Here is an 11,456-nt window from a genome sequence, read left to right as displayed (position 1 = left end):
TCACTTTATTAAAACTGTTACAGCACTGACTATTGGATGCCATTTTCTAAAATATATATAAAACATAACAATTCTTTTAAAATAAATTAAATACAGTTACTTCCTATGAAATCCATTTGTTGCTAAAAACAAATAATTCACCTCGTTTCGCTCTGCAGGTGGCGCCGTTTTACCCCCTAACTTTCATCCAAAGTTGTGTCAGATTGAACATTCCCTTCACCCGAGGAGTGGAGAGGACAGACAGGGAGTTCAATACAAAGGGTTTCTTACAACACAAAACAGTCTAGTTCAGCTGGCAGATTGTTACAGAGGAATCATAACAATGAACCCCAAACCCAGGATAGAGCGGCTCAGTGAATGTGGTTTGGAATCTGTGCAGGAGGGTCATTGTGTCAGAGACGCCATAAAAGGACAGCGTGCCGGCATTAAAGTCCAGATACACTCCTATTCTGGGGGAGTGGGGGGCAGTTATTGCAGTTTGATTGTTATTGTGCCATGCAGTGTAACTGGAATCAGAGCAGTACAAACTCCAGGACTTGTCATTGCATCCAAGGCGACAGGAATGATCCCATCCTTTCCTGCTGATTCCTTTATATGTGACTCCTATAGAAGCCCATTCCCCACTCCACTCAATCTCCCAGTAACAGCGAGTCCCAGACAAACCCTCTCTGCAAAGCACTTGGGGAGAGCGATCAAATCTCTCTGGGTGATCATCAGGATATCTCTGGTTCTCTCTCCTCCATGTCACCTTTCTGTTCCCTTCAGACAGACAGAGCTCTCTATACGCTGTGTTGGGGTCCAGTGTGAGCTGACAGGAATCTGATTGAAGAGAAGAGGACGGGTAGAGGAGAGACGGTTAGAAAAGTCAAATCACTGAGAAAATCAACAGTCATTGTCTGCAGCATCCTCTCATCCTGTTTATGGAAGGTGTGTGTATTGTTTTAATTATTTTTTTTAATACATTTTGACCACTTTTTTAAAACTTTTAAATTGCATTCCCTGCCTCAAGATGGCTTCCCGTGGACCGGCATGGACCTCTCAGAACTACATTTCCCATCATCCTCCTGCTCACTGGTAATTCCATCTCAATTACATATGTGAGCAGGAGGATGATGGGAAATGTAGTTCTGAGAGGCCCATGCAGTTACATGTGAAGCTATCTATAAGTATAAAAAAGTGGTCAAAATGTAAATAAAATAAAAATAATTAAAACAATACACACACCTCACGTAAACAGCTGTAGCAACACATGGGAACATGCAACACAATAAAATACAAAGGACCTTATGAACCCTTTAAACCCTCTTGCTGTTTGATTGTTTTGTTCATTATAATTCCTCGATCTTATCAAACTTCTTCAATTGGAACTAATCAAATGCAGCTCTGCATACAATTACAGTTCACTTAATGTTCCTACAGGGTATGTGTTGCCATTTTACCCACTCAGACCCCTTGCTTACTAAATATCTTCAATAGAATATCATCCACTCTTCAAATATCTGTCAAATATTTTAATGAGCAATCCATCCCACAAGTGCAGTGATACTGCAATATACATTTACTACCAGCACAGGATGACTGGGAGGGATAGCTGTTCATTTTACCCCACAACTGGTTTCACATGCATTGTACATGTATTAAAAGATGGGATGATTATCTATTCAGGGATACCAAGATATTTAGGGAGAGAAAGGTCTGAGTGGAAAAACAGGCAACAAATGCCCCTCCCCCAGTCATTCTGCATGTATTCATCTGAACCAATACTTGTTGGAGAGGAGAGTAGATTAATGGCTTCACAATTACTAATAAATAATAATAATTGCTGCCCTCAAGCTCCACCCCTCCCTGTTCTGTAGTGTTAGCTCTTCTCTCAATGGAGTGACACATCTTTCAATCAAATGTTTCAGTGAAAACAGACTTACATTTTAAAAACTCAGCTCTGTTCCTTGGCTCTGGAGCCTGCAGACTGTAAACTGCAACTTCATTCACTGGGCAGAAAAAAAGAGAGAGAAATAGGATTGAAACATGTGGATTAATACACAACACACACAAGACTCCAAACAGCAATCTGAAAAGAAACAAGGCTTATTCACGGCATTTCAGGATGTAAAAATCCGTACTTCAAGATGTTCATGATTACAATGAATATGTATTCCTTCTGTATCGGTGCAGCAGCCAAAGTCAATGTGAACACGTCTGCCACTGCACTGGAGTCTTGTGTTCCTTCCTGTCCATCACATATCCATCACATATTAATCACATCCTGATGTAACTATCACTATTTAATCATATCCTGATGTAACTATCACTATTACCTGCTGTATTATTGAATTGTGGTTTGTCAAACTTGTACTTTTACTTGAACAAAAGTTATTGTATTTCTTGCTCTTATTGTATTACTTGTATTGTAACGCTTGAAATGTTTTTGCTTACGATTGTAAGTCGCCCTGGATAAGGGCGTCTGCTAAGAAATAAATAATAATAATAATATCTTTGCCCAACAGTACGGTGTCCATATTAGGACACCCTTGTGCATCAAACATGCAGCAGTCATTGTCTGCTCCATCCTCACATCACTTCCTCCTCTGTGCTTCATCAGTCTGTTCCATCCTCCATTCTCCCTCCTACCACCTCCCTGCTCCCTCCTGCATGCACCCTTCTCCCTCCAGTCTGCTTCATTACTCCCTGCTCCCTTCTCCCTGCTCCCTCCTCCATGTTGCCTCCTCCCACTTATGTGCTCCCTCCTCCTTGCTCACTCTTTCATGCTCCCTCCTCCCTGCTGTCTCTTCCAGTCTTCATGCTCCCTTCTCTCTGCTCCCTCATCCCTTTTGCCTCCTTCCTGTCTCCTCCCTGATCTCTCCTTCATGCTCCCTCCTCTCTCTTCCACCCTCTCCTACATGCTCCCTGCTTAATTCTCTCTTCTCCCTCCATGCTCCCTCTCCGATGCTCCCTGCTCTGCCCTCCCTGCTCCCTCCTCCATGCTCCCTGCTCTGCCCTCCCTGCTCCCTCCTCCATGCTGCCTCCTCTCTCCTTCCTCCTCCCTGCTGCCGCCTCCCTTCTCAATACTACATTATTTATATAGCCAGCAATCTGCAAGAGGTCTTTATTAATGTCTTGCAAGTCCTGTCCCTCCTCAAGCCATGGTTTTTTTGAGAAATCTCTACCAAAGGAATCTATTTCACACCAACCTGTTGTGGTTATTTTGACTAATTCCCCCTTGCAGAAGTCCACAATATGGTCTTTAAGTTCAGATACAGCTTTCCTCACAGCCCCAAAAGAGATGTCTGTATTGACAGTAATGCTGGGTAAGTCTCCAGCTCCAGGAGGGGCACAGAGAGACTGGAAATTCTACAACAGGAAAGTGGAGAAAAGGAGTTTTCAGTGAAACAGAATGGGGTCCAAAACATTCCTGGGGAAAAGCAAGGATTCATTCAATTGGAGAGGTCTGACTGAAACCGTCCCAGTTATGGACTTGAGATTTTCTAACAAGCAGTGATGTTACCTGTAGAAAATGGATGTGATCCTCTGTCTCTGAAAGCTGTTTCAGCTCAGTGTTTCTCCTCCTTAGCTCAGCAATCTCCTGCTCCAGTTTCTTCATGCGTCCTTCAGCCTGATTCACTGCAGCCTTCTCGTTAGCTCCAATCAGCTCAATAACCTCAGTGTGGATCTTCTCAATGGATCGGATCAGCTCAGTAAAGATCTTCTCACTTTCCTTTATTTCTATGCATGCAGATCTCTGAGTGAAAGAACACAGTAGAGGAGACATGGTTAGAATTGATATCAAAAACACATCAGGCATAGACAGTAAACTTCTGTAGATGTGTTCCAGTCCATCTGTTAATAATAATAATAATAATAATAATAATAATAATAATAATAATAATAATAATAATACAACCCTCTTGTCAATACCCACTTTCAGTGTCTCCACAGCCTGTTTCAGCTCTTCAATTTCTTTCAGTCTCTCCTGGATTCTCTGTTGTATTTCAATCTGTGTCTCTCCCAGCTGCTTCTGTAAATATAATGACATTGCATTTTAATCCATGTTTAAATGTGATAGCTGAATTAAATTGAAAACTTCCTTGGAGGTGGTTTAAACTTGGACAAAGGCAGCAGTTTCAGACAACATGTGTGTATAGTAGTAAGATACAGCACCATCTAGTGCACAGCTGCCAGCAATACAAAAGGACACTTGATCCACAGTAGCTGTCCACTAGATGGTACTGTTTCATACTAGTAACAGTGAATGATGGCTGATCTAGCATGTGTTACATGTTTGTTTTGTGAAGCACCTAGGAAACTGAAGCAGCTTTCTCTTTAATGGATATTTAGGGCTTCTGATTTCTGTTTTTAATCGATAAACACAGATAAAACAGCACTGATACAAAACAATGAAATCAGTGTAAAAAATGCCTAAATACACAAAATCCCCAGAAGAATGAGCCCGTGACCAGAAGGACTTCACTGTGGAAGAGAGCAAAAGAAAGAGGGGACTAGTAGGGTGAGCAAAAGAAATTGTAGATTTTAACAAACAAAATCCCAAATAGGTTATTAAATTTCGTTTTAAACTAACTTAAACATATCTGTTTTAATCATGTAAAAATGTGTTTTAACGCACCAAATTAACCTATTTTTTCTGCCCGATTTATATTGAATATCATGTAAATATTGTATTTTGTATATCATATTAATCTTGTATATTGTTAATATTATTAATTTATATCATAGGAGATGCCCTTATCCAGGGTGACTTACAATTGTTACAAGATATCACTTTATTTTTTACATACAATTAGCCATTTATACAGTTGGGTTTTTACTGGAGCAATCTAGGTAAAGTACCTTGCTCAAGGGTACAGCAGCAGTGTCCCCCACCTGGGACTGAACCCACGACCCTCCGGTCAAGAGTCCAGAGCCCTAAACACTACTCCATATCATATTAATCTTGTATATTTTATATCATATTAATCTTGATCTTTTTGCTTTTTTAAATTAGGTGCTTGACTTTTCTGGGAATGTCATTTTTAAACAGTTTAACTTATTAAACTATAATATCTTAAACAATGAAACTGATCTATGATTTTATTAAGTTGCAAGATACATATAAAAAACACTAGGAATATAAATCATGCTAATTTTACACTACAAATTCCAATGCACCACAAAACAGCTGAACAAATCCTTCTTACCCTGTGAGGCAGGGCGGAGGTCCTGCACGTGTAAACAGTGTGTTTATGTTTGATTGTAAATAATGTTTTTGATAATCGAGTGTGTGCTAGATATGGCAGGGCATATTACTTCAATATTCAAATCCAGGTGTGGAATGTGGCCAGGTGTTAATTGATTAATTGATTATCTCTTAGCCCTGGCCACATGCCTTTAAAAAGGGTCTGAAAAGCCAGTTTCTTGGTTCTACAAGCAGGGATACAGACTGTCTGGGAAGGAGAGTGTTGCTGTAGGATCCTCACGACTGCGTGTGTTAACCAGGGTGAGAAAAACACAAGAGGAAAAATGTATCTCGGATCACTGTGTGAGTTAACCAGGATCGCTAGCACTGGAAGGAATAGGGAACAAGATTAGGGGATTTTAATCCCACCCAAGTCTAGAGAGGAGGTGTCAGGGAGACTGTTCCTGGAGCGGGACCTCCTTTCTTGTTTGGTCAACTTTTATTTTCTAGTTGTTTTCAAGCAGTGTTTTGTTTTGAATGTTTTGTGTTTTTTGTATCAAAGAAAACCTCCTGTGTCTCTCCTGTCAATCAGCGATAGCCACACCCATAACAACACCCCTGTTACACCCTGAAATACATTGTAGTGCATCATAGTTTAGAAAGAGCAATTAAAAAACTAGGGCTCTTTAAATAGCTCTTAATATACAATTAAAATCTGATCTGATGTGAAACTGTATAACCTAGTAAACAGACATGTTAAATATCCCTGGGAATTCTTATCTTCTAGGATAGCTACAAGGAAATGGTTCAAACCCTTACCTGTTTCCCAGTCCTTTCTTTCTCAGCTGAGACTGTATCATGGCTCTTGTGATCCTCGTCTGTACACAGCACACAAACACAAGTCTGATCGGTTCTGCAGAAGATATCCAAAACCTTCTGGTGTTCAGCACAAAGCTTCTGCTCCAGATCTCCAATTGCATTGATCAGCTTGTGCCTCTTGAAAGCAGCCCCCTCACTGTGTGGCTTGACGTGTGTTTCACAGTAAGAGGCCAGGCACGTCAAACAGGATTTCACAGCTTTGAACTTTCTCCCAGTGCAGAAATCACACGGCACATCTCCAGGTCCAGCATAACTTTGAGCAGGAGGAGGACTGAGTCCTGTCTTCTTTAATTTCTCCACAACTTCAGCCAGCATGGTGTTTCTGCACAGATCAGGCCTTGGGGTAAAGGTCTTTCTGCACTGGGGGCAGCTGTAGACACCTGTATGATCAGTCTGATCCCAGCAGTTCTTAATACACCCCATACAGTAACTGTGTCCACATGGGATAGCGACTGGGTCCTTCAATAGCTCCAGACACACTGAACAGCTAAACTGGTCATGCGCTACCAGAATATTCGCTTCTGCCATTTCTGCTGCAGTGAGACAGAGAGACTGACGATTTCACAAGAAACGAAACTTCACTGCGCTGATTTCCTGGAGTTGTGTAAAGCTCTGAGAGGCGCGGTTTGGGACTGAGGCCAGGTTTAGACAAGCAGGGGGAGCAGAAACTGCCAAATCAGATATTCTATGAAACTGTTTCTAAATCCCCCCAACAAATATTACAATGTTAAGATTAGGAATTAAACAACTGATATTAACAACTGTTTAATATCAGGGCTGAAGAGTCTGACTTTGTGTTTTAGCCCCAGATCTATAACATGTAAAATTAAGGAATTTTCTGTTACACGTTTGTTTTGATGACGGTTTGAACGGCATCTCGTTACTTTAGTAACGCCTTACTGTAATAATATTACTTTAGTCAATAACGAGGTAATATAACGCGTTTAGCTTTTAATGGCAGTAATAACATTACAGTTACTTTCCAAACAATAAACGCGCTTGCCTCGTTCTCTTGTCTCTGCTGCGCAGCTGCATCGGTTGTCTTTTCTTGTTTTAAAGCCAGTATATTTCAGTGCGGTTATAACCGTAAACGTGACGCGCTCTTTATTATTTATTTATTTGATTTTTAATTCTTTATTTAGGAAGGCCATGTGAGCTACAAGTAGCTCGTTTACAAAGGCGTGCTAGAAATAACAGCAGCAGGTTACAGGTTTCAAAAATACAAATAATATAAACGCATAATGACAAGACAATACACAAAGTACACCTCAGATTTACACAGCACACACACAAGCCTGTTTAAGCACTAGAACGACAGGGTTTGTTTTTTTAATTCCCACAGGAGATGTCAGGTCTCAGTCCTGCGGGTAACAGCTTCCAGTCTGTAGCAGCAGAACAAAACGAAAGACTTTCTTCCCGCAGCACTTTTTCCAGACGGTATATTAAAGTATTGTGTGTCTCAGACATTACGATAGGCTGTATTTACAGCACCGGCGTAGATTTAGCTAGGGACGGTAGGGACATGTCCCTACCAATGTCAAGGGACCGTTGAATTGTCCCTACCAATAATTTAAAATCTGAAACGTCTTTTGTCAAGTCATTTTATCCACTCGGCTCCACAAAGGTTTAACTCTCTGAAGATTCCCTCGTTGCCCCTCCAGTCTCCAAAAAAAAAAAAAAAAAAAAACACGCTAATTTGATTGGCTTAGGCCCTAGGTTCTCAACCGGGGGCGCGGTGAACGTTTGAATAATAACGTACTAGTAATAATAACAGTGACGTGCCAAACGATACTCCCGATTCCGACCCTTTGAGTGCAGCGAGTTATTAAAGAGAGAAACAGAGATACAAGTAGCTTTAAAAAGAAAAGCACCCTGGGATTTGTGGGGGTTTGGTGGGGTTTTGGGGTGCAATCAGCAGACAAGAAAACTACAAATTCCATAATGCATCACTGTAACACGGACTCAGTGCGCGGCTGACGTCAGGGACCAAGCAGAGTCTGGTGTTGTTTTTATTGAGGCGTAAAAGTGCACAAGGATTCGGGAGTGAAAGGTAATTTTCTGAGTTTAAAATAAAATTTAAAAAAATCTAGTCATTCTTAAACTGTATATTGTGCCACAATTTTCACATTTACTTAAAAAATAAGAATAAATATAATCAGTTAAATTCGATATTTATTTTGTGTTTGTTGTTTAATGCGTTGTCACATTATTTCTATCCTCCTCCTTCCTCCCTTTGTAACTAACTTACTCCTTGCTTGATATTTTTGTATCGTGTGTGTAAAAAGCGAACACGAACATATGTATTTGATTGAATGGACAGTGTGACTATCCAGGAGGCTAAATAAACGCACTATATAGTCAGTAATAATAAAAAAAATGTTAAAAAGTCAAATTAAAAAAAAGGGGGGGGGGGGCAGATATAAAAATAAATTTCAGTGGGGCGTGAGTTAAAAAAGGATGAGACCCGCTGGCTGGACTCTGGAAAGACGCTCATCTGAAGCTGCCGCTTGCCGGTCAGTCTGATAGGAGTGTGAGCCACTGACTGAATGAAAGCCAGGTGCCGGGGCTGAAGGTATTGTCAGCTCGTCAGCAACATAGTTTGAGTGAATAAACCTACCGACCTACCGACCTACCTATTACGTTAGCGACCCATTGCTAGCTGCTAACCCCACGTCCTTGGTGGCTAGCTAGCTTGTTTCACAGCTAATCATTATGTGTGTGTGTGAGAGAGAGAGTGTGTGTGAGTGTGAGTGAGCATGTTTTGATATCGTCATCCAACTCACGTTAGCTAATCCCTTCAATTTGGCTTTAGGTGACTAAAGCATAATAGCAGCCAAAAAAAGAAAGATGGACATAAGGAATTTTTTTTTTACAAAAAGTCAAAGTGTAAGTAGGAAGATGTTATTAAAGTAATAAACACAATTGATAATGATTCTCATAGCAAATGTAACAATAATTTACTAATGAAGTTAGCAGTCATACTTTCTCTCTAAACAGCATGCATCAATTTATCATTTTATCAGGCGAGTGAAGCAGTGCAACCTGGTAAAAGCAGTACAGAGGCAGGTGGAGCAGCAGGGTCGCAGGTGAGGTCTGTAATGGCTTAGTGATTATAACAGTGAAAGTGTTAGACTCAGTTTTGAGATATATTATTATTTGAGGCACATTGTGATATGATAGTAGGCTAATGCTGTATAGTAATACTCAGCAAATAACGTTAGCATAGCCATATATTTTCTCTCTATATGGCATGCATCAATCTATTATTTTATCAGGTGAATGAAGCAATGCACCCAGGTTCGAGCAGCAGCACAGACACAGGAGAGGCAGGCAGAGCACGTGAGCGTGCATGTGCTCATGCTTGTAGCGCCAGGGGTATTGGTAGCTTACAGTAAGGCTGGGATAGGTTATAATTCAGGTTATTAGTAATTCTATAGCAGGGATGTCAAACCAGCTTCCAGGACAGCCACTTTATCCTAGTGTTTTAAGTGTATACCAGCCAACTTCATGTCAATCAGATTGTCCTCGATTCATGTCCAGCATTCATTTCAAGCCACCAGAAGTTACCATTTAACAGCTGTCTCCTAAAAAATTTCTTCCCGGGGGGGCATGCCCCCGAACCCCCCTAGCGACCGTGACTCCGCCCCCCTAAAAAATTGTGTCCCCACCAATGTTCAAACCAAACTTACCCCCTTGGACAAATGTTGGATTTTTTCAACATCATCCGTCCCTGTGCGTTTTGCGGCCGCAGACACACAGGAAAAGGCTGTACGACTTTTCAAAAAAGACGCAGCTCGCGGCAGTGCGGATGATGTCATTCTGAAACCAGTGACTGACACTGAAAATTGGGTCGCAGTTGGAAGCATAAACCAACGTCGCTTCTATGTATAAATCAATACCATCTAATGACAACTGGCTTACTAAAAAAGCACATGCAGACTTTCGATGTGGAAGATGTGTTTATTGTTCTAACACGCACAATAGCAAATATTTTAATCTTCCACAACCTAGTCGTAAATACATGATACAAGGTTTTATCAATTGTAATACAACCCATATGCTTAAGTGCCTTTGTGGCTTGGTTTATGTATGACGTTTATGTTTCTTGTTTTGTTTCAAGAAATAATGAAATGTTTAAAAAATAAAAAAACTGGGGTGGAGGCAGGTGGACTCAGTACACTTACTTTTTTGGAAGGGTGAAACGGCATTTTTCGCACTCCATCTTGATTGTTATTTTTCTTGAATAGTAGACTATTTTATTTCTCCCTAATACTTCATCCTTTAATGTTCACGACGCAGCTTTTCCTTGTATTGCGTGTATTTCAATATAATAGCGGTATTTAAAATATATCTACCTGCCTTTAAATATATTTTATTCAGACTAATTTTATTAAAAAGTGAAACGAGACGATTAACTGAGACGACTTCTCCAGCGAATAACGTGCAGATTGAAGGCGGCGAAATACAATGAATTGCTCTGCTTTTTAAGTAGCGCTCTTATACTGCTAATACATAATTAATCATCGCAATCATGATTTGTTTTATTTGACGAGTTTAGCTGGGTGAAGTCTTTGTTTTATGAAACAGTTAGTGTTGTAGCTACAATGCCCAAGCAGCGAGGGTAAAGCGATCATTACTGTGGTTTTAGGAATGTATGGTTTATGGTTCACATCCAGCCCTTGCCTTTCCATTCAGTTCAATGGGCTGGGATTCCAATTCATTACACTAGAAACGTATCCTTAATATCAACTTTTTAAAACTCCTAATTGTGTATACTATCTTACTGGCGTAATGGGCGCCGACAGTCCCCGTGCAGAATCCAGTGCCCTGCAAATGTGGTAAATGTAAAATCTCAAGCGGCACACTGACAACACAGAGCTGTATATGACTTTTTATATTTTACCAAAACCAATATTCTAGTCTATCACACAGTATTATATTCTAGAGGGTTAGACAGCCGTGCCTGTGTTATTAAAGGCGTGTTTTTCATTCACAATGCACACAGGTACCAACCAACATTATGTGCGTGTTTATTTATTTATTTATTTATTTATTTTTGGCTACTGGTTTAATTTCCTGTTAATTCGGTATTTGGGCAGGTGCCTTAACTAAGACAAACAGAAAGACAAAATGTAAAGTATTTCATATGAAACAAAGACACTTTCATGCATTTCCTTGTATGGAATACATTGTAATTTGCATTATACATTTACATGTGTATATCTATGTACAGATCGCATAGTTTGCTTGCTTTCATTCCGCAGTGTATGCTCAATATTCAAATGCCCCTCGCACCTGCAGTTATTCACACGCTTCCTTTGACACGTAGGCTGCCAAACTCTGCAGGTGACGCGTCCTAAATACAAATGAGGTCCTGAAACCAATCAGCAAGCGCCACCAGACACACAGC

At 40.4% G+C, this 11,456-nt stretch overlaps 1 protein-coding gene across 1 annotated transcript; it reads right to left on the bottom strand.

Annotated features, from left to right (window-relative positions):
- Positions 1-6,638, bottom strand: LOC117433206 (tripartite motif-containing protein 16-like). The gene is made up of 6 exons (XM_059016575.1): positions 5,987-6,638; positions 3,917-4,012; positions 3,503-3,736; positions 3,189-3,348; positions 1,923-1,988; positions 1-819 (listed from the first exon to the last, which is right to left on the bottom strand). The coding sequence occupies exons 1-6, from the start codon at positions 6,572-6,574 to the stop codon at positions 284-286; spliced, it is 1,680 nt and encodes a 559-aa protein (XP_058872558.1). The 5' UTR covers positions 6,575-6,638; the 3' UTR covers positions 1-283.
- Positions 6,639-11,456: the final 4,818 nt, after the last annotated feature.

Source organism: Acipenser ruthenus, chromosome 53 (genome assembly GCF_902713425.1).
Source record: "Acipenser ruthenus chromosome 53, fAciRut3.2 maternal haplotype, whole genome shotgun sequence".
Classification (NCBI taxonomy): domain Eukaryota; kingdom Metazoa; phylum Chordata; class Actinopteri; order Acipenseriformes; family Acipenseridae; genus Acipenser; species Acipenser ruthenus.
The sequence above is the reverse complement of the archived record's forward strand: the minus strand, read 5'-3'. Positions and strand labels throughout refer to the sequence as shown.

Coding starts and splice junctions, on each gene's coding strand:
- LOC117433206 (XM_059016575.1), bottom strand. CDS start 6,574: ATGGCAGAAGCGAATATTCTGGTAGCGCATGACCAGTTTAGCTGTTCA. Junction 4,013..5,986: donor AAGAAAGGACTGGGAAACAG/GTAAGGGTTTGA, acceptor TTATATTTACAG/AAGCAGCTGGGAGAGACACA. Junction 3,737..3,916: donor AGGCTGTGGAGACACTGAAA/GTGGGTATTGAC, acceptor TCTTTCACTCAG/AGATCTGCATGCATAGAAAT.